This window comes from Drosophila biarmipes, chromosome 3L (genome assembly GCF_025231255.1).
Source record: "Drosophila biarmipes strain raj3 chromosome 3L, RU_DBia_V1.1, whole genome shotgun sequence".
NCBI lineage: Eukaryota > Metazoa > Arthropoda > Insecta > Diptera > Drosophilidae > Drosophila > Drosophila biarmipes.
In genome coordinates this window covers 25,096,039-25,118,891 of record NC_066613.1, presented here as the reverse complement: position 1 = coordinate 25,118,891, position 22,853 = coordinate 25,096,039, and the positions used below count along the sequence as shown (strand labels likewise).

At 39.7% G+C, this 22,853-nt stretch overlaps 3 protein-coding genes across 11 annotated transcripts in view; 1 reads left to right on the top strand and 2 right to left on the bottom strand.

Annotated features, from left to right (window-relative positions):
• The window catches only part of LOC108035057 (tyrosine-protein kinase Src64B), a 32,610-nt gene extending 32,199 nt beyond the window's left edge, over nucleotides 1-411 (bottom strand). For 2 of the 7 annotated variants that reach the window (XM_050886564.1, XM_017110442.3), the window contains exon 1: nucleotides 244-411. The gene's annotated coding sequence lies outside the window, so the exon portion shown is untranslated. Of the gene's footprint in view, nucleotides 1-8; nucleotides 26-75; nucleotides 222-243 lie in introns of those variants that run through there. The other 5 variants (XM_050886565.1, XM_050886568.1, XM_050886566.1 and 2 more) reach the window with 3 other exon arrangements.
• Nucleotides 412-11,644: 11,233 nt separating this feature from the next.
• Nucleotides 11,645-13,593, top strand: LOC108034621 (protein lin-9 homolog). The gene is made up of 3 exons (XM_017109557.3): nucleotides 11,645-11,815; nucleotides 11,911-12,126; nucleotides 12,190-13,593. Exons 1-3 carry the CDS (start codon nucleotides 11,715-11,717, stop codon nucleotides 13,517-13,519), a joined length of 1,647 nt encoding a protein of 548 aa, XP_016965046.1. The 5' UTR covers nucleotides 11,645-11,714; the 3' UTR covers nucleotides 13,520-13,593.
• A 7,654-nt stretch (nucleotides 13,594-21,247) lies between these two features.
• On the bottom strand, nucleotides 21,248-22,534 carry LOC127010854 (probable G-protein coupled receptor Mth-like 12). Of its 3 annotated transcripts, none has more exons than XR_007763678.1 (6): nucleotides 22,476-22,534; nucleotides 22,206-22,382; nucleotides 21,947-22,144; nucleotides 21,704-21,892; nucleotides 21,447-21,641; nucleotides 21,248-21,391 (listed from the first exon to the last, which is right to left on the bottom strand). XR_007763678.1 is itself a non-coding variant. In XM_050886164.1 (6 exons), exons 1-6 carry the CDS (start codon nucleotides 22,498-22,500, stop codon nucleotides 21,352-21,354), a joined length of 792 nt encoding a protein of 263 aa, XP_050742121.1. In that variant the 5' UTR covers nucleotides 22,501-22,528; the 3' UTR covers nucleotides 21,248-21,351. The 3 variants fall into 3 exon arrangements, 2 of the variants coding, with proteins under 2 accessions (XP_050742121.1, XP_050742122.1); XM_050886164.1 differs by having other exon boundaries at nucleotides 21,704-21,860; nucleotides 22,476-22,528; XM_050886165.1 differs by having other exon boundaries at nucleotides 21,704-21,842; nucleotides 22,476-22,528.
• Nucleotides 22,535-22,853: the final 319 nt, after the last annotated feature.

Sequence of the window (22,853 nt, the reverse complement as noted above, 5' to 3'; positions counted from 1 at the left end):
GAAATCACGGGAGGAGAGCTGCGCAGGATGTTTGGCCGACTATAGAACACAATTTGTATAATTTTTTATTGTTACTGCGGCTGTGTTTTTCTCGCTTCTCGGCCACTCCGCTTTGTCACTTCGATTCGGTTTCAATTTTTCCACTTCTCCGTTCGCCCCGAGTGTGTGTGAGGGAGACGCAGCGCTGTTTGTGTTTCACTGCAACTCCGTTTCTGCTTCTCTTTTCTTCACACACAAACTTACTCGTCGCGTTTTCCACCAATGTTTTCAATTAATTTAATTTAGCTTCGATCCACGGATGCGCTTTGTTTCGAGATTTCGAGGGGCCGCCGAAAACGCCGACGGAGCTAACCCACGCTGCAAAAACGCGTCCGAGTCGTTCGAATTTTTTTGAAATTTTGAAAGAGAAATTTAGTTGGTCGGCTTATTTGCTCTCTTCTCGCTCTCTCTCGGCAGTGTTGCCAGATTAGCTTATTATAGCTAGTTCTGGCATATTTGAAAAGGGAAAAGCTTGTAGCTAGCTTATAGCTAAAAATATAGATTGTTTTGAAATTCATCTAGCAAATCTAGCTTTAGGTGTATTACATAAACGGCTTGTTTTGTAAATAAAACATGCTTTTTGGCATAAAAATATCGGAGCGTCTTCCTATGATCGTGACTTTATTTCTAATCGAAAGTGTCATCGATATGTTGACTGTGTGATGTGTTACAACTAATCATTTGGAGTAGTTAAATTAAAAAAAGCGTTTGCTAAAATGCCAAAAGTTGTTCAAATTTTAGCTTATTCTAGCTAATTTTTATCACAAATCTAGCTTATACGCGCGCCGAAAATCTGGCAACACTGTTTACTTTACTCTTTTTTGCTCTCTCCCTCTTCCTGTTCGTGAGCGTAAGAAAACGTAATAGAACATAAGAAAACGTAAGTGTAAGTAACAAAGGGATACCCTTACGTTTTAGAGTACTTTATAGTATCACAAATTGACTTCCCTTTTTGAATTAATAGTTTATTCATGCACGCAGATTTTGTATTTGTTTCAAAACTGGTATATATGATATTTTTCGGCATGATGGCAATCAAATACATTTATGAAAAAGCCAGAATTCCCTCATTAGGATTTTCAATAAGACGGGAATAAAAGATGAAGTGGCAGCCTCGCTGCGCTCTCCAAAAAACCGGCAGCGCAGTTGGGTCGCTCACCCCGCTCAGCAAACGTAATCTAAACGTAAGGCACCGTAAGAAATATTGCTATCGATAACTGCGATACGTTTTCGGCTTGTTGATGTCGCCTATCGACGTTTAAGCGGAGACACTTCCCCGCCAAAGCGAATACACCTTCCCCTGAAAGTGTCGATAGTTTTTATGTTATCGATTGATGTTTATCTATGGTAACCCGTCACTAGTAATGTTAGTACTTAACAGTGCCATAACAGTGTTACTTACAGCGGAGATATCATCCTGACTTAGCAAAGACAACATCCATACACTAAGCAAAAATTGATTGCAGGCACGTAAGATACCGTGTATTTAGGCGGCAAGTTTGAAAATTGGTTGTAGAATTTACTTTCTTTCATTACAATTTGTGCAAAAAATATTTAAGGATCTGGTTTACTTTATAAACAAATGCCCAGATAATCTTGAAATATGTTTCTTATTTCATTTTTAAAATTGAGAAATGTACGAGAAATTGTAAACAAATCGGCTTAGTAGATTTGGCGATACGAGGCTTGGCGCCCCTATTTAGTGCTAGATTCCATGCATCAACATAATTTAATAACAGTATAGATTAAAACACAAATGTTTATATAAAGAAATCTACGCACAATATTTTTGAAAACTTTACCACTAAATTGCTGTACACTTTTTTACAATTTTATAAAAATAAGGAATCAGGCGTGTTCTTTAAAAGTTAAAAACACATATTTATTTTCTGAAACGTTTGGTTTCCGTGAGTATAAGCTCTAAAATCAAAGTGACTTTAGTTAACTTTCTCTAATAAGCACTGCAGAATTGTTCGCAGCCAATAAGTAAATGCTCGAAATTAAATTTTGCATAAACACGAACCTGCAAGCGGAAGTGCGGGGGAAACCTGTCGCTCACTCCGTATCCGCTTTCCCGCCTGTCAACGGGCTATCGCGCCCTTGACACCTCCCGAGCCACCCAAAAGCCACCCGCCTGCACCACCCACCAACCGACGCCACTTTCTAATGGCTCTGTTCGCGAAAAAACCCTCTGTTTGCAGAGGGCAAATGTTTATTTATGAATTTCCTTCACTTGCGGCCCTGCTCTCTGCGGATCGAAGTGTCACCAGACGGCGACTTTTACCACGACAAATATTTTGGCGGGCACACTTTTTACTCTTATTTAATTTGTTTTGGTTTTTGCATTTTATTGCCCAATTAATTGGGCAGGCGAGCGGAGCAAATAAAGTGGCGCCCTTGCAGATGATAAATCGGGGAAGCACACAAGGATCCCGCCATTCACCGATTTCAGTGCAGTGGGTTATGAGCCATAAAACTCGATTCCCAAATTCCAAGCAGAAACACTTTAAAAAAATCATTTCATCATTGAATGAACTATAATGAACAAATTAAATTAATGATAGTATATTTAAACCTAAAGCCAAGGTTGAAATCAGAGTAGTAGATTATAATAAAAATCATAAATGAACCCGATTCAAGGCTCCTATTATATCTCAATGTCGGGTCCCAAAAAGTACCTATATACATAGATTCTATAGTTGTTTCGAGTTTAAGGAAATTTGGTACATTGTAGTTTTGCCTGAGTTAAACATACATTAGATTTTTTGGCTAAAAATAATCATTATATAAAATTACGCAGTATTAATTAGGCACTTGAAACGATTGCCTGTAAATGAAAAATATTATTATTTTTCAAAATTCATGTAAGAACTGTTTTCCCGAGTGCTTGGTTATCGCTCATACATTTCCATTCATTGCAGGACGGAGGGCTGGCCCAAAACTATGCCCATTGCCACGCCCGCCCGGCAATTTGTAACGCCTTTTGCCGTCATCTCCTGTCAAAATGGCATTCATAAAACCGACTGCCGGCCCAGTCCCCAATTTCCGGCAAACTGTCCCCGTTTATTTCGCCTGATAATGTCTCAATAAAATCTGCCCGGCATCTTTTATGGATAGGTGTTGTTGGGCCGTACGACCGGCTCCTGCCGTAGGTGTCTGCTATCGGCCATATCGTGCTGTACTCTACACCCAATATCCCGTGTTGTGCCGAACTATTTTGCAATTACCAAAGTTGTAAATTTTCACGATCTTTAAGCTTTTTGAAGGATGGAGAGTCGAAAGATGGAGGGTCGTTTTGAATACAATTTGTATCTAATTTGGGCAACTTAACAACATGGTTTTTGTGAGTATGGGATAATAGGATTGTAAAGTCTTTTTCGATGAGATATTTTCGCAGTAAAATGAATAAGAATTACGTAAAAAATTAATAGATACTCCATTTTAAAGTATCCTCAAATTTTGTTTACCGAAATAAAGTTATTAATATTATGACTTCTTTGAAAACATATGAATGTGCAGTTATAATTATAATAATAATAATATTATATTATATTTTTTCTGTACACCTTGTCCAGTGTTTAATCTTTTTGTCATCATCTTATCGCTAATTAACTCAGTTCCTGTGCAAGATTACCCAGCAAATGTTTTACCTAGGTATTAAAACCATCAGTGAGGGTGGGGAGGAAATAAATCAGTCTTCTCCTTCGCTTTGTGTGTTTTGCAGCTTCTTTTATCTTGAGGCTCCCTTGTGATTGGGAAAATTCTGCGCTAAGTTGAAAAGCTGCCGCCCGAGGCTTTTGAGGCAACTGCGAAACTGCGCGCTGCATTTTTCTTATGGCTTTGTAATAAATAAAGTTTTAATTGCCCATCGACAGGCATCTGAATCCGGGCCGCCGAGATTATAATTTCAGATACCCCACACATTTCAACAATTTCAATTATGGTCAAGGAGTTGGGCAATTACTGTGCGGACAATTCAAGAGCAAATTGCCGTAATTAAAATGCGAGTCAGAGGACAAGTCTAGACTCCGCTCATTACTTACTGATAAAACTTGAGTAATTCGGGCTACGTGATGCAGCCTAATCGAAGCGCAGCATAAACACACTCGAGATAATCGATTTATGGCTTTGCACGCCTCGAAATTTGCCAATATCGATGCGGCAGATTCGGTTTTCAATTTCCATATGGCTGTGGAAAATTTCCTATTCATAGCGGAATTAAACTCCCCTCGAAGACAAACGAATGGAAAATTCCGTGCTCCCCTTTCCCTTGCTCGGCTTGCGCCTCTCTGCCCTGGGATGCCTTTCCTTCTAATTTCCTTTTATCGAATTTACGATTTGTTGGTCATGTCATCAACTCTCGACTACGGCGACGACAACACTGCGGATACGCAATGTTCGGTGGGTTTTGCTTGGCCCTCGGCCCTCGGCCCTCGGAATTCGTTTTTCCCTTTTGTGCCCGTTTGTCTGCATCAATCTTTGATTTGCAAATTATTTTTGCATTCCACACAAACGATTTGTGTTTTTATAGTTCCGAGGGTTTCCTTTCTTCGGGGTCCTGCCGGATAAATTGTGCCACATAAAGAGCAACAAGGAATCGACTCTAAAGCCTAGGGTTCAAATTTAAATGTGGGTGCGACAATAAACGTAGAGTTATGCGTATGAGGGGAGTTTGTTATTTCGCCTCGCAAGAGGTGGTAAATCTTAAAGAGGCCTGTACCATGGAAAATCGGCTGTGTTTCTGGGCAAGTTAGAAGTGTGTTATTGACGTGATTTAATGCCAATAGTGTTGTTGTTTAATCTCATAATATTTAAATTTCTGGGCAATTGAAACTCATAATTTCTCATCTAGAAACTCGGTTCCGCTGATAAGTATGATTTGTTGTTGGCCCACAATTCGTCGCATTGGCAAACATTGCCTATCACTCATTAATTTTAGCTTTATGAAAAGCGATCAATAAAGTGAACGCAAAGTCGCCTCTGCACAGAACTCTCGGTTTTATCAGCTCGTCTGCCGCTTATAATTTATGGGGATTCAAATAGGAGAAGTCCTTGGGACGCCGCAGGACCCGTTCGCATGCATTGCCAAATGTCATGTGGCGCCGCATAACCTTTTTTGGCCCCACACGCCCCGCCCCGCGAGCCCGGCTCACCGCCCACGCCGATGGAGCCAAGTCCTTTCGCCCGACATTTACAAAGTGCAGCTGGGAGAACTCCAAAACAGCGCAACAAAAAACTGAAGGCAGAGCAGAAGATGACGCCGGCCACAGCTGTGTGGATGCACTGCAAAAAATAGCACAAATTCGATATTAAGTAGCAAACATCGTAAAATTAAAAATTTGCAGAACTCCTGGAAAAATATATAAGTCTACAGTTATAGGCGTATTTAGAAAACAAGAAGCTTTGAAGTTTATTTTGTATAATACAAATTATTTAAAAGAATTTATTATTATTAATTTCTCTTCAAGAAAGAAAGAAAATTGTATTGTTATTGAAATAAATATAAATTGGAGTTTGAGTACAAATATTAAGTAAAAAAAGCCTACTTTTGACGTGGTTTTTACCGTTTATAATTATTGTTAATTAAATGATTTTCTTTTTCTTGTTTGAGTAAATATATTATATATAATTATAAGTAGATTTAAGCGAAAACAGTGTTTTTATCTTCTTGATGTTACATTTTATCTTATATATTATATATATATCTTTTTCCAGTGTTTCTTGGTATTGCATTGCTTTCAGTTCTGCACCACGACAATAGTCTGCTATTTTTGCTAAGTTCCGAAACAACAAAAAACGACGCTAAAGAAATGGCAGACTTGAAAATGGTCACGTTCTTTGCGTGAAAATTTCCACTTATCCTTTTGCGTGTGTTGTTGTGAGGTAAACACTTTATATACGCCAGTAGTGGAAAAGTCGAGGGGAAAACTCGTAGATGACCATAATCGCGAATAGTGCACAAAAGTTACCGAATATCATGCAAATATCTGAAAATATTTAAATGACTAATTTCAATAGAAAACCCTAGTAATGAATGGGCATTTATCTTTTAAAACACTGTTTAGAATCTGTTATTTTAACCAAAGAAATAATATAGAAACATTTAAAGAATTGGAATCTCACTTTAATCTCAATTATAAATTACTTTTAATAAATCTGTTTATGTATTCTCGTAGTTAGATTTAATTGTATAAAAATGAAACTAACCAGACTAAAAACTGCTTTAAAATGTAAATAAAAATCAAGTATTTATAATGTTTTCGCATCTTCATTACCTTATTTAATATTTAAAGTTTTAAAATTTTAGAAGAGCAATTTTTTAGAAGAATCTACCTTTTGAGAGGTTGTACTATTTCATTTTTAAAAAATGTGTAAAATTCATTAGTTTTCAACTCCTGGTCGTGCGATTTATTTTTGGATTACAAACCCATAAATTAAAAATATAACCACTCATGCAGCACTATTTCTCCGCGATTTTTCCGTGTTTTAGCAGCACAAGTACTCTGTTTAATTGCCTCAGCGGAGGAGTTGGATATCCAGGAGCAGCGCGGACGCCCCAAAGATTGGCCAATATTACGCCCGTCACGTATTCATCTCTATGTGACCGCATTCCGCAATCGAATTGGCAAGCCGGGCTTTTGGGCCAACTAGCCCAGCAGCCTTGCAGTGCGATGCGAAATAAATGTTTATAATTCAACGGAAATGCTCGGCAAGGATGCTTCTCAAAAATCCACCCACATACCCTCCTTTTGCACTAACAACTCCAGTCCCTCCACATATAAATACTATATATCCCAGTGTGTGGTGGCGATTGTTGCGCTTTCCTTGTCGGATGGAAAAACATGGCAAATGCCTTACGGCTGTTGTGCATTTCCCCACCAGACCTAAGTAGAATTGACTTTAAGTTTTCAAGCTGTTGAGGGTTGATTCCTGCCAGGAATAGCCCTCACTTAACAACCAGGAACCCAGCGATATGAGGGCCTCTTGAGTATGCAAATGACAAGTGGTATCCATTTTGGTAGACGCCTCAGTCTTTTTTAACTTCCGTGACATAAATCCGGTTCCCGCTGGCCTTCCACAGATGCGGTCGAAATAACAACTCAGTTGAGCTAAGAATATGGACAAAAATACATCACTTTATCAAACATTCTAAATACCCAAGGCATTGCTTTAAACAATCTAAAATTGGTCTTCAGGCGGTTTTTCAATTGCTCAGTCAAAAATGTATAAAAATTATTAAAAAACTACTTCCCCACGTAAAAAACCCATGATGGATTTATCCTTTTTTTGATAAGTAAAAACAGAACTCCCTTGGGTGTACGGAAACTTAAGTGCAGGGCTTCGAAGCAAAGTTATACAGATCGAGAATCAGCTCAGTTTTGCCTTCAAGTGTAGCACGTTGCAGCTCTTTGAATAAAGAAACACTTTGCCTTCATTTTCATTTGAGTTTACCCATAGTTTTTTTACCGCATCTGTAAAATCTAGGCCGCAAATGGAGTTGGTCAGAACATGACGCCGTCATCCGTCATCTGGGTATTTCTAGCTCGTTGACAGGCTAAGATCCGGCGGAATCAGCTAAGCTGATTTACTTCAGGTTGAGTGGAGAGCGCTGAAAGTTGCCTACAGAAGGCAGAAACTGAAATAGAATGGAAAACAATGGTGGTGTCAATGACTGGGCCCTGAAATCCTGAAACTTGAGTCCTGGGTCCTCAGCTTCTCCCCCTTTTTGGGCTAATGAAAGTGGACAGGGACTGTTGGGAGCAGCAGCAGCGCTTAAGTCAATTTGAGTTTGACTCGGCGGGCGGATACAGCCAGCACATCTTGGGATGCCTCACAGTTTCTGAGGACATCGCAGGACAGCAAAGTTCAGCTGGCCAGGCGCGTGTTTCCGCTTAAAAGTTTTCTGTTTTTCCAGTTGCTGTCGTCAGCAATTGAGGCGCCCCAAATCCTCGACAGATTGTTGTTACTGCCTTCGCTGCGGTGTTGGCTAATTGCGATTTAATGACGATGACAATTTGATAAGAGGATTTGCTGCATTGTCCAACCGCCCCGTTGTCTACGTTGACTCGGCCAAATAGATCTGCCAATTGAATCAGCCATTTCGATGGTACACCGTTGTAAAGTGGAAAAGTACCTTCAAATATTTGTATAAAATATGTTTTTGGAATAAAACAATATATTTAAAAATATATTTAACTGTGGTAATTAAGTATAAAGCTTTATCATTCAATTTGGTAAAGAAGAAAAGCTAATTATCTTGAAAAAAATTCAAAAAATGTTTTATTACAGTGCTTAAATTAAAGTTTTGATTAAACATCGCGGTTAAGTATTTTTATTTTCATATATATATTTGTTATTGAATAAAAATATATTTTATTTGACATGATACTAAAGCTACATAAGAACGTATTAAAGCCTATTAATTTCAATGAGTATCTAGCTACCTCCTACAATTGGTCATAGAAGAAATCCTATGGATTTTTAACTGTGCACGATGGAGACAATGCAATCACATGAGCATTTTACGGGCCGGCGAACCAAAAGAAAACTGCGATAAAAAGCCAATGTCAGCAGCAGGAGCAGGAGCAGGAGGACGAGTCCAAGTCGGAGGCGCCTTGCCGCAGACAATGGCTGTAAAGTAACTGGAAACATTGAACATGAATTGAAATAAAGCGATAGTAATTGAAATCGAAAACCCAAGGAAATTCGCTGCACGAAGTTCTTGTCATTTTTGGGGGAAAGCTAACGATTTCTCTGACTGTGTCATCAAAGAAGCCAAGCTTAAAGCTAAGATTTTTAAGGTGAATGGGTAAAATCTAAATTTTAAATTTTGAATCGCACTGGCAGGCAGTTTTAATTTCCAGACAACCGAAACTCGTACATATATAAATTCCCTTTTTTTTACTGTTCAAACGGCGAAACCACAAAGGTGATATTTTACACGTCAATGGTATTCATTTTTGTTTTTATTTACCCAATTTTGGGGTTTTTATTGCGGTTTGTCCTACATTTCCCCCAGGTTCAAATGTTGTTTTACTTTGATGCGGGTAGCATTCGCATATATTTATAATTATTATTGGCATTTTCAAGGGCCGATTCGGACCCTTTTTTGTGGCCTTATGATAACGGTTGAAAGCACCCCTCTTGTCAAATGAGTTTTGATAAAAGAACCGAATAAAAACCGAAAATTTGTCCAGACCGAAAAAAGTTTTCGCCTGTCACTTTCGCGCTTTCAATTAATGCGACAAATGTGAGACTATATGGTATAAATATAAAGGAGCTTTGTCCCGGGGTGTATTTCCTTTTTGCAAGTCTGCGTTTTTCTTTCGGCTGATACGTGACTTTCCCCAGAAAGTCAATGACTTACCCAGACTCCCAAGTGGCTTTGTTATGTCCGTTGTAAAATGCCGCTTTAAAGGCCAAACTCTCGAATCAATTAATATGTTCCATGGCCATGGAAATGGCCGTTGGTGATAAGCCAGCTCCGCTCCATATGGCCATGGAAAGCCGGCGATACAAACTGCTTCAATTTTAATGTCCTCAAACTGTCATAAACTGTAAATGCACAGTAAATGCCATAAGTATAAGGCGGGGTTGCTGCGAAAGATTCAGTCGTGCAGATGAGGAAGAAGCTAAAGCTGTCAGCACAAGAATTTAAGTTCGACAAGCTTGCGAAACTATCTTACACTGAGCAGGAATTTTTACAGAAATAAATGAGAAAGTCTATTAACTTGTTTAATGTTTTTTGCAAGAGACAAACCACTATTGTTTATCATAATATAGTGGATTCTACATAACCAGTACCTATAACTTTGTAATTATTTATGAAGGTGTCTTAAAGTATGCATTCAAAAATATATTGACGATAAAATATTTTGTTGCCTGATTTTAGGCGCCTGTTTCAAAACTACTGGTTTGTGACTTACCACCTTCTTTTCCCCCTTGGCTATTTGCACTCTTCTGTTTTGGCTCATAGCTTAAGCCTTTTTTTGGGAACATGATGTCAGGCGCTGCTGAACAGTTAAGCCAGAACAAAAGCCAGTTTTTTTGGCCAAGTGCAAAAATGTCCCGCAGGCTGAAAGCGAGTCGGACCAAAAGCCAAAATTCGCCATCCATGCTGCAAGCATATAGCCACAAGAGAGTATGTACGTATATTTTGTCGTCGTGCACATGAATAACCCGTTGGCACGACATACGAGTATCATCGCCCATTCTGCGGGCTAAAATCTCTTGGGTGGGCGGTGTGTGGGCGTGGCAGGTTGCCTGCAGCTTTCATTAGTTCAATGTCAATGTTTTGTTGTGTGATCCTGGAACTGGAAAACTGGCGACAGCATGTGGTGCCCGCCCATTTGTCTGGTTTGGGTTTTTAATTTTAAGCGAATGTTGTTGGTCTCGAGCTTCGCTCTTTTTGCCACCTGTTTCACCTTTGCCTGTCTGCTGATTAAGTGAGTACAAGCTGCAGGTGTCCTGCATTAGGACAACCCGCTGCGCCTTCGAGGCAAAAAGAATGCAAATTAAAATTGGTATCTCACTCGTTGGGTCCCGAGACCTCTGGTTCTCCGGAAGTTCTGTGTGAACAGCAAATTGAATGAGGTGAGAAGAAGCAATCGATATCCTGGTGGCGGGAATCTTTAAGTTCCTTTAAGTCTGGATATCCAATTTCCTTTTCCCAGAAACCAACCGCAACACGTGCCGGTGGTTTCGAGGCACTCGGAAAAACCGTTGCTGTTCTCTGTCAACAATATATATTCTAAACTTAAATAAAAACAAATGGTGTCTAAAAGTATGCTATGAACGTATGACTTTTGTGATTATGATATTATTTTAGTAAAAGATCTAAAATAAAGCTCTTCGCCGCAAGGCAAAACCTTTCTAGATCTTACAGTGGGTTATTGAGTCCCATAACAATTTGTAGATGTTTTAAGTGCATATTCGAAATTAGAAGTACTTACCACATTACAGACACAGAAATTAGGCTAAAAGTGCGCAGCCAATAATGTTGTGCCACTTACGTAATCCCAAATTTGTTGGCGGCTGTTTTAGCCAGGGCAACAGTCGTATGCAAACTTTATTAATTACGCGCCCCAATGGCCAGTACGACCATGGAAATCTTCTGCGAGTACGGCGAAACTTTGGCTGTTTACTATTTTTCCTAAATTGAGTTTCGCCCTCCCATTGTCGTGCTATGCAATTTGCACCAGCAGCGAGAATCAAACAAAAGTTTTCCAAATTAAAAATTCAGCAGATTTCATTCGGAAAATCAACAGCTCCAGCACGTGCAATAACAAGAATCAAATCAATGAATTAAACAAGAAAAACAATGTTTGCTGGCGAAAACAGAAACGGCCAATAAAATGCATAACGATTTTCATAGCACAAAAAGTGTACATAATCCGATTGTATTTGTTGGTCTGTGACATAATATTGTGAAGAGTCGCTTGCGGCATTACAATTTAATAACATTTAATTATTCAACAAATAAAAAATTATACTGATTTTGAATAATCAGTTAAGTGTTAAATAACACTGTACACAATGTGACCTTACCTTGTTGTTATCTACTAAAATATGCTGGGAGCCCAGGGGCCAAATGTCAAATGAAAATTGATTATTAGTTCCGTAACATTTGCTGACGAAATTATTTGAATAAAATAAACCTAGGAGTCTGCTGCAGCATGTCATTTGATCCACAATCTATTAAGTTCTCAAAAAACCAAGCTGAAAACTACGAAGAAAAAGAGTTTCTTGCTAATATTGGATTGCTGGCCACGACAACGTAGGAATATTGTATATACTATTTTGCAAATCTAATATTTCACACTATGCGTAAGCTATAAAATAAACATTTAATCATATTGGTGTTATTTATAGTATGACAGAGATCCGCCAAAGTCAGCAGAAGAAACCAAAAAAACCCAAGCAAGACTGTGAGGAAGATGATTTGTTTGTGAAGCGACCCGATTTCAGCAAGCGGAACACGGTTAAAGATGATGAAGCAAAAGAGTTGTACCAAAGCGAAGGATGTTCTTCCGGAGAGGAAGAAGAAAAGGAAGAACACCATACCATTTGCTCCATACCGGGGAAGAGGTTGGTGAAGTAGATTTCCCCTAGAATTGCTTAGTAACCTAACTTTCCTATCGCCTCCGGTAGATTGTACAACTTCCTGCAGCAACTCAGCTCACATCAGTGGATCTGGTGCGAGTTCGTGGACTCCTTTCTGGACAAACCGATTCTGGCCTGCTCCTACGACATGGAGCGCTTCATATGCGAGTGCTGCCCGATGCTGAAGACCCGCTACCTGCCACGCAGGGGATGGCAGCTCTTGCGCCGGAACATGGGAAAGGCCCGCCGATTCTCGCCAGCCTTCATCGAACAGGAGCGCCAGGAGATGGAGCGCTCGCGCCGCATTGTCCGGCAGCTGCAGCAGTATCGATTCAACCATAAGGAGGACGGCCCCTTCTTGGAGCTGATACCCAAGCGCATTCCCCTGCCCCTGGCCCCGGATGCCAAGGTCGTCGGGTTCCTGCAGGGACACTCGCTCAAGGGCATCATCGATGGCCATGTCATGGACTACGATCCGCAGGACAGTAGCTATCTGGTGCGCTTCTCCAAGAACGGCACAACAGCCGTGCTCAGTCTTCAGGACTCGCGGCTCTATTCGGATCAGGAAAGCACGACTCTGCCATTGTCCATTATGATGCACGGCATTAAATCGGCTCCGTTAAAGACGGAGACGGCCAAGAACGAGGCGTTTGGCAATAAGAGGTATACCAAGGAGCTGCTCGAATCCGTGCTGCAGGTGACGAAACTACTGGACGTTAAGCAGAAAACCGTGATGGAAATAACCCAAATGAACGAGGATTTCGAGAGCGGCAAGGATTCCGCCCTCTCGGGCAGTCGTCGCGATGCCAAGATGACACCTCAACGGGAGAAACTCCAGCGTCGCTATGCGGCCAATATGATAACCCTGCATCGGGTCAACTCGGATGTCCTGGAACCGCTGCACGTCCTTTACGAGCACTTGGCCGAGTACCAGAAGCAGGAGGAGGAGCAGGACGCCAGGGGTGGCCGTCCAGCCAGCGAAGTCTATCAGAAGTGTCGCTTGCAGGCGGAACTGGATCTCAAGACGGCCGGCAGTGAGAAATCCCTGAAGATAGAATCGGATCGCACCCGGGAGTTCGTCTGCAACCTACAGACCATACTCTATCTCAATGGCAAGATGGGTCGCGAGAACAGCGCGGATATGGAGGCGATTCTGGCCGACCTGATATCCCATATGGAGGACAATATCCCGCCCGCGCTGGGGCGCCAGTTCAAGGACGCCCTGACGTTTTTGAATCCCCTGCGTCAGCAAGTGGTGGCCATGTTCAAGGTCATCCAAAACCCGGAGCGCTTCCAAATCACCCAACAGGCTCCCATGCAAACGGAGGATGGTGTCTTCAACTTTGTGGTCGAGGCCCAACCAGAGCCGCCGTTGTAGGCCCACACTTCTGGACCCTCGGTAACCAGAAACTAGAAACCTGAAATAAAGCCTCGCTCTTATTTATGGCTCAATTAGGTGGATTGTCATGTGCATTGGGAGTTGGCAGTCACCTCCTCCTCCTGGAGTTGCAACATTGTACTGCTCTCGAAGTATTTGTATCGGTGGGTATTCGAGGGGTAAGCACGTGGCTCTAGGATTTCTCTCAAAAGGCTTCTTAAAAGGTACGTCCTTAAAAGTTTTCCGGGGGCACGTCCCACACGCAGTCAGCCGTAAAACAGTTGACAGATTGGCAAGCAAGTAAGTAATGCGTAAGAGTGCACTCAAAAAAAAAAAATGCGTAGGGAATTTAAAATTCTGTAACTTAAGTAAAATTCTCTGGGGCGTAGAAAGGACTTAGTGATTTTAGTTCCCCAATGTCAATTATTTCGCAGAAAATTCAATAAGAAAACAAACTATTATTTTTCATCTCATTGTGCTTGTTATTTTTTTTTTTATTTTTAGTGATTTTTAAACTTATGAAGTACTAAAATATCAACTAAACCAGAGTTCCCCTACGAAAAGTTGGCATTTAAAATTCCCTTTTGCAGCCAAAATTTGTATTGCCTGCTGCAACCACATAAATCAGCGTTTACGAGTAAAGTGTTTTCTATTTTTTAATTACCAGATGGATGCACTACGCTCGTAAATTTTGTGTAAGCCAGTTGCACCGAGGAATTTCCCAATGCCCATGAGGCCGCCGTAAAGACATCATTAATATGCCTCCGGCTGCACTGCGTCCCTCGGTTTCCCGCGGGGCGGAGAAGGGATCGGCAAGAGAGCTGATGGCGTGTGTCCTGCGGGAATGGACTCTGGCCATGTGGCTCTGGGATGTGTCGTCATGAGGACGCACACTAGCCAAGATGTCCGTGTCCTCCATGGAATCCTGCCGAGCGGGGCGGCTCGTAAATATTTATAATGCGTTGAAGCTGCAGGGGCGGCGGCGACTACGGCTGTAAATTTATGGAGAGCAGAATGCCCTGCAATGCACAACTGTGGTGAAAGCTTCAGTTCCTAGGTGGTTTTATATAAATAAAATTATTTTAACAACAAAATTCGTTTTCTTTTAGCCAAGAAAAACGTGATATCCGCACAATTGGTATATATAGAAAATATTTTTATCCGATTTAAAATAATATTTTATTTAATTTTTTATTGTGCTATTTAATAAGGTTAATTTTCCTAAAATTGTAAATACACATTTTCCAACCCACGTTGATCAACTTCAAATAACAATATTATTTGGCACATCACAGTAAGTAAATAAAGATATGAAATTTTCATTCAGACAATTACCTTGATTAATGTACTCCAAGCATCTATTTTTAACATCCCAATAACCTGCGAAACTTTAAGTACACCACTGGAAAAATGGACAGACTTGGTAGTTTGACATTAAGGATCCCCTGCGAGGAAAAACAGCAAACAGAAACGTAACAAATGGCAGCACATAAATGTTGGCCGGACAACTTTATCCGGTCAAGTACCCGCCGTGGAAACTCGAGTGGGAAAACTTGGCTACGCGTGCTAAATGAAATTCAATACGCCGCCTTACATAATGCATTCGAGATGACTAAAGTTTTTTGTTCTGTTGACACTCGATCATTAATTATATTTGCGCGTGGCGGGGCATCGTTTTTACGGAATTGAATCAATACATAACAGCTTAAGTGGCAACACATATATAATCGCACATCCACATGCCAGCAAAGCAATCGTATAAGAGCGGCAACCTAATTGATTAACGACTCTCAAAGGCTGGTGCGGATGTGGGCGCGGGTGTGGCTGCCGATGTGGCATGGATTAATCCAAATACCAAGGAAACTTTCGCCGCAAGCCTCTCAATTTGCTTTATTAAATTGTCATCTATGGCTTGGCCTTTGGCTTTGGTTAAGTCCTAGCGAGCAAAAATTTGGGTCAGCAATTGCTCGCTGATTAGAAAGCCATGGGGCGAAAGTGAAAGTGGGCGTGGCACGTTGGCAGGACTCGTGCTCCTTGTCTTGGCCATGTTTTGTTGCCATGGGCTCATTTATCGCAGTGGGTTCTAAGAATACTCCTGGCACTATTCTGCCTAAAACTCGACGGGGGGCATACCTCAATTAATAAAATTGCTTTTATTTTGGAAGCCCTAAAAAAAGATTACTAAATATTTTAAAATATATTTGTCATTTTGAGGCAATTTTGAAATAAGGCTTGTAAAGATTTAAATTTTTATTTTATGTTCCTAACAATCATGAAACATTCCAAAGATAATAACAATATGTTCCAATGAGCATAAGCTTAGTTGATTATTGCTTTCAAATTATTATTTGACTGCTGTTAAATGGCCCAATAAATGTTATGCATTCATGCTCACTTTACACCAGCTATATCAAATAAATGTTTAACGCAACGATTTATGTAGCATACTTTGCTGGGCAGCCCGACTTTAATCAGCTTATTGCCATTATTGTGTAATTGGTTTATTTGATATTGATGGTTGGCCTTTTCAGTCGGTTGCATAATAAATATAAAATTAATATTCCCCCACTTGGGAAATGTAAGCGCATGTGTAAGTTTCGGTGAAGAAGAGCTGTAAGTGAAGCATTTTATGCGGCTGTAAATCAATGCGCGGCAGTCTGAAACTCTACTCGCAATACGCCTTAAAAAAATATGTTGTACCCAAACCTTAATTTCGAAAACTGTAAGATGAATTACAGATTAAGAAAAATTATTTTCAAGTAACTAAAAAAGATTTACAAGATTTTAAAATAATATACAATTTTGATTTAATATATTTAGTTTCTTATTGTTTTTTTATATCTGGGCTTATGTTTTCAGTGCATTTGTGTGTGTGCTTTTTACACATGTGTGCGTGAGTAACAAATGATTTATGAAATGGGCAGCAGTTTGTGGCGGCAGCTGGCGGACAGGGGTCAGAGGTGAGGGGTCAGCGGAACACGAAATGCAAATGTGCAACAAAAACGAAACGAAAGCGAGAACAAACACAAACGCTAAAGTAACTGTAAACAGTCGGAAAACTAAGGGAAAATTGTGGCAAAAAAAACGAAAACAGAAGCACAGTCGGCGGCATTTATTCCATAAAGCGGAAATAATGGCTTAAGTTTGGTTACGCTTCCGCTTACGTTATAAATTACAATGATTGACGTCGCGTGTTGCGGGAGCCTCAGCTTTAATTGTGCCTGAAATATGTGCGACTATTTGTTGTTCAGCGTTGAGCCATCAATCGATGTGGGAAAATATTTGACTTGGTCCTGAACCTGCGCACACCCATATCCATATTCACAAAATCAGGCATTCGCAGATGCACAAAACCGACAGAAATTAGATGGCATCATGGCAGAGTCTCAGTCTCGAATTGGTTCTCTCATTTTTGTGGAATGCCACTGGGTTGCGATACATATTGCTGGCAGTAATTGAAAACCAACATTCCATAGAGGGGCTTCTCGAAGTATTGAACTTTGGTTTCCCGTTTTTTACTTTATTAAGAAAAAACTCATCAACTTCCTACTTTTTCGCTTCAAGAATAAAACCTTCAAACAAGGTCCACAACTTATCTTAATTGAATACTTTTTAAAGATCTGATTTTAAAGATTCCCTAAGTATGTTTATTTGGATTGCTTAGCATGGCAGCCTTATTACTCACCTTTCTCTGTCTCATCTTGTTAAATGGGATACACTTTTGCTGACTAAGATTAATTTAAGACGTGAACAAACATCGAGTCCTGCACATTCGAAAGCCTTGCACACAGATCCACAATCTTGCCCATTTTATTTGTTCATCTGCCAAATGCTTTGGCCTTGGGCCCATTGCTATCTGCAGTACATAAAAATATATATTGTCGTACATTTTCATGTCTGCCGGTTGGCTGTCAAATCTTGGATCTCGCAAATGAATTTTCGGGGACACTTTTCACACAAATTATAATGTGCTGTAATTTGGTTTAATGCACGCTCGGTGAGAGCTAAACCGCCGCCCAGCACAAAAGTCCTTTATTGCCACCCTCAAGGCTTTAACTGTGGCATTGCTCATACGCAGCGTGGGCCAGGGCCATTTTCGACCAGCGACAGACGGCTGGCCCTCACTTTAAGCCACTGCTAGTTGGCATTTACATTTTGTGCAACCGAATAAGGTGCACTGATTGGCATTTAGTCGGCCCTTACATTCGAACAGCCAATTGTAGTTAATACAATTAAAAATGCATGCAAGGTGGGAAATAGGACGGAAATCAGAAATTTACAAGTTAATGAAATCAAAAAGATGCAATCAATAAAGCAATTACCTTCCATTACATACAAAATGAATTAAAATTATTCGAATTCGCAGAGAAACGTTTTTGATAATATATATTATAGTTAAATTAAATCAAACATATTTTCACGCAAAAGGTTCATAATAATAAAATATAATATGAAATAAGAAAGCTTAATTTATTAAGTAAGTTTAATTGGACAAATAAATTTCTTATTAAACTGAGAAAACAGCAGCTGTTTCCTGATTTGATGTAAAATAGTTAAATGGAAAAAAGTAAGAAATTTGTAAAAATCCGCTCTATTAGGCGCCACCAACGTTAATAAATCCTTGCAAATTTCCAATCCTCTTGTCACATTTTACGGATGCAAAACAACGAAGGACATTCTGAAGTATCCACATATCTGCTTTATTTTTGCCCTGCATCAGACACGTGTTTCCGCTTTTTGCATTGCTTGCAAAATCCCGGGATTCATTATCGTTCTTCAATCTGGCCTGAGTAGTTTAACTCGTAGCTTTAGCGAATAATTGTCTGTAGCATTTATGGAAATCACCATGGCAATGGAATGCGCCTCGTATTTATGATTTTCCCTTCCTTCCGGTCCCAGTGCCTTATCTGTGAAACAGCAAAACGTTTCAATTCTGCTTAGCATTCGTAAGCCGGTGAAATGCAACAGAAAGCTTTCGAGACGAGGCTTGTTGTTCCCCAAGCCTGTCCATCACTCACCACTCAAAAAAGATTAGACTCGGATCGAGTTCGAGGGTTAACCGAGGGTATATGGGTTGGAGGAAGAATAGGTACTGCAGGTATTGAACGAATTTAGAAAGGATTTTTATTCAAGTTTATAAATGAAAATTATAATTTTATTTTTAGAGGTTAATAAATAAACAATAGATTTGCAAAATTATTATTATGTGTATTCATTGAAATTTTTAAAAATATTTCTTTCTAAAAACGTTGTAAAGTATTTTAACACGAATTTTTGTATTTATGATTGTATTTATAAAATCTATTCTTTAAACTTTAACTTAATGTATATCTTTGGCTGTTTAATGGGAAGTGCCTTATAATGATTTATCCTCCTGTGTGAAAACGACTTGAGCATTCCGAGGAAGTCCTCGAGCCCCAGAAGGAGTCGAAAGTGGCAGCCATTCGTGCAAAGAGCAATCCATTGTGGACAAATAATTGCGCCTTGTGACCCAGCTGATGATGGTATCTGTGGATGATTTATTCGCTGATAGCGGATAATTTAAAGTTCGCCCTATTGGCCGCTGTCAGTAGGGCTTTTTTCCTGCACTTCGATTCGATTTAAGAAACTGTCGATGGCCCGATGTGTTAGTTGTGCCCACAGGCCAAGCTTGATTAGCATATAAATCAAGTGGATTTGTTCTTATCCCTTACTTCAGGGCAGCCCGTCTCGAGGTATTAATTAGGGAAAACAGGCGGAGGCCCCAGGGTCCGGGAAATTAACTTGGCCTTGTAAACTTAATAAAAAAGTTTCTGTTTCGGTCTCGCTCCGTTTTCTTTTTGGTTTGGGGTCGGGAATCAAAAGAAAAAAAAACAAAAACTCAAGGAAAAAGTTCACCAAACTTTGTGCTTAAAATTTCATTTATTACTGTTGCTCTCGATGTCTGGCGATTGGAATTCGCCTGTAGCTCTTAGTTTTTTTCTTATTTTTTTCGGAAAATGCATTCTATTCGAATCCACCCCATCTGTCAATGTACTTTTAAGCCCGATACTCGAATAAATTGAGATCTAGGCAAACGGAAAAAGCGTTTTCCACTTGAGCAAATTGAGTAGGCTTCGTGTGCAGCTGCCCACTTGCCCAAAACTCCTGCCCAGGTAAAACAACAAAACATAAACATTTTTTTAAAACCAATTTGGGCAGACAGGCGACCAGTATTTCAAGGCCTTTTTTGTATCGAGGTATAAGAACAATTTAATTGGGAAATCTATATATTATTTTGCCAGATTGCCAGATCTTTAACGAATGTTTGGTGTGTTCTTAAAGTTATTTGTCTCCATTAAATCAAATTCCACGTTATACTCAACGTAAATTTAATACTTAAGACTTAAAGTATTTAAAGGGAAATGCTTTCGGAATGCTAATTAATCCCGCCACAATTTGTTCGCATAAGTATCGTGTAAACTCTTCCTTATTTACCAGCGGAAATTTGAAAAATCGCGTTTGTTGGTCTGGTGGCAAGCGCAAAACTCGCTCGTTAGCTTTTGATTTACCCCTCGGGCAGCCCGGCCATAAATTCCGCCGCAAATTCAGCTCGTTTGCCAATTTGGGTTGCTTTTTTAAAGTCCCGGAAGGTGGGGGTAGGTGCTCTGCACACTTTTGACCGCCGGCCATTCAACACGGACCCGTTCAGAGAGCTGGAGAAATCCGCTAAATGCTCGCAGTCCCGGGGCGAAGTGGCCGTAGGGAAAAGAGATTTAATGAATTTATGTCAAGGTGCGACGGAATCCGGGATTCTGGCCCGACTTTGGCTTTGCAGCCGGACAAGTGTCGGATTTGGAGGCCGCTCGAAAGTCGCTCCTCGAAGGCGACAACGTTATCAACAATGAAGGCGAATGCCATTTTAATTGGCGCAACGGGGCAAGCCAGCTGACAGCCGGTGGCGTGCACTGATCAAAATATTTACTTAACTTAAATTTACACAGAAAAAATCTTCATAAAGTCGAGATTCGTGTGTGAAATTTCCACATTATATACGATAAAATAGGTATCTTATTGGCAAGGAAGCTAAACAACTTTTCTTTAATTTTAACATATATAACTCTTAAACAACAAATATATATTATTTTATTTCTGTGTCCACATGAAGAGGCGAAAATTCGTCGCCACCAGCAGAAGCGGCTCCCCTGGGAGGGTGGGCCAGAAAAGTGGGAGGGAGCAGTGGGTGGTTTCCCTCACCCTCAACCGACCCCAAGAACACCATGGAACTCCCCTTGAATTCACCGCTTGACTTGACCTTCGCTCATTGCGCACAATTAAAAGTTATCCGCGGCGTTTGCCACACCGCCAAACTGCAACTTGGTCCTCGACCGATCCATTCCCTTCCTTTCCATTTCAAATAACAAATGTGCAAAGTTTAGTGAATTAAATGCGTCGCCGATGACATTTTCCCGGGGACTCGTCGCCGACAGCTGAAAAGCAGAAAAGCGGGTTCTGGGTTTTCCCAGACACCCGGAGAAAACTTTCTATTGATTACGACAGCCGTGCAGCCAAAACTGTTGCAAACTAATCTAGTTCCGCGCCCAAAAACATTTTGGTTTTGCTTATGGGGCAATAGTTCAAGGTACTACTTCATCAGATCTTCGCAAACGAGTTATAATTACTCGGCAGATTATATCTTTACAACAAAGATAATGATAGTATTATATCGATTCGTTAGGAACTTTATGTCTCAAAAATTTTAAAGCTATGGATATATTTTTTATTTTTCACAATATTCGTTTGACAATATGTGTTGTAGCTTAAAAGGTATTTTTTAAATGTAGAAAACTGAGAATAAGAAACTGAGCACATAGTTAATATAGGGTTTTTAAAGAAGGCCGTCTTTCTCGAATGCTGAAAGCAAAGTTTGAGGTTAATTGAAAGTCTTTTTAAATCAAATAGAGCTTACCTTTCCTCGATCAGTTTTATGGTACTACGCTTACAAACAAGTAAAATAAAATTGAAAATGCCAAAAAAGTAATGAACACTAATGATCAGATTAAGAAATGGATTAACGTCTTTAAAAAATGTAACAATTAAAATAATTGAAAAAATTAACCAAGAGACATCCACCATGACGAACAATCGCAGAAAAATTGCAAGCCTTTATGTGGAAAACAAATCAAGGATTATACATCGATATAGATTTAGAAAAATTGGTCTTACGTTTGGTTGTCGAAATCAAGGCAAGTTGTTGTGGTCTCTTCCTGTCTTGTACACATCTTCAGATCTCTCTTTACTTTCCAAATGTGAATAGCAGTCAAAATGAACATGATCAAGTTGAAGATACTCAGCAGCAGCCAGCCTAGGTAACGAAACATAACTGACAATGTCAGTTTCAAAATACAATCAAAACTCAAATTTAAACAATTATTTTATCAACGAGCTTTAAAATATTATGTAATTTACCGAATGCGTTCTCCAACTCGAATTTATTCATGAAATAACGAATTCCTATTATGACAGCAGCCGTGATCCAGACAAGAGCACTGTAGACCAAAAATTGATACCAATCTTCTTCCTTCTTGACCGATTTGAAGCTTTTCCACAAATGAAAACTTATGGCAGAAAGCCATAAAACGTAGGCAATCACAAAGAAAATAAATACTGCAAAAAATAGAAATGTTAGAAAGTGTTGGTTATCCGAACAACAAATTCATAAACCAACTATTTGAGGAAACGCCTTCCACTAGCACATCCAGCTTATGGAGTACCAAAATAAAGTGCGCCATGACCATGCTGAAAAGGCAGCTCATAATGCACTTTCCAAGTGTATTTTGAAGTTTCTTTACGAAAAGATAAACGGCGATGGTAAGGATATTGCAGATCATTGATGTCACCATGACTGAAAGAACAGAAGCAATGAAATTTTGATAACATTTAGTTTTAATCCTAGTAAGTGACCACAATAATTGAATAATTTTAACAACAATTATACCGAAAAATTCAAAAGGCAACTGCATTTTTATAAAATATCTTTTCCTAACAAAGAAGCAAACACGACTGACCGTGGATGATAAAAACGCTTTCAACGGAGGTCCAATGTTTTGAAGTCGCAGCAGCATGTTGATTGGACTAAAAATAAATTTAAGATAACATTTAAAATGTAATAAGCAAGAACGCTAACACGACAGCCTCGATTTTTATTTACACGATACTCTCCCAGCCAAAATAAAAATAATTAAATCTGAAAATGGCGCCAATGTTAGCGATAAGAAAATGATCGTTGATTTACTTCGCAGAACGTGACTCATTCTTATTTGAATTCTTTTTAAACGAGTACCAAAACAAAGCAATATAGGAATGCTTTTGGAAA

Excerpts from the sequence above, each read along its gene's own strand:
- LOC108034621 (XM_017109557.3), top strand. The coding sequence starts at position 11,715 with ATGTCATTTGATCCACAATCTATTAAGTTCTCAAAAAACCAAGCTGAA. Across the intron at positions 11,816-11,910 it reads GGATTGCTGGCCACGACAAC|TATGACAGAGATCCGCCAAA; the intron begins GTAGGAATATTG and ends TGTTATTTATAG. Across the intron at positions 12,127-12,189 it reads TGCTCCATACCGGGGAAGAG|ATTGTACAACTTCCTGCAGC; the intron begins GTTGGTGAAGTA and ends CGCCTCCGGTAG.
- LOC127010854 (XM_050886164.1), bottom strand. The coding sequence starts at position 22,500 with ATGCAGTTGCCTTTTGAATTTTTCG. Across the intron at positions 21,861-21,946 it reads CGAGTTGGAGAACGCATTCG|TTATGTTTCGTTACCTAGGC; the intron begins GTAAATTACATA and ends TGACATTGTCAG. Across the intron at positions 21,642-21,703 it reads CTTGATTTCGACAACCAAAC|GCTTGCAATTTTTCTGCGAT; the intron begins GTAAGACCAATT and ends TTCCACATAAAG.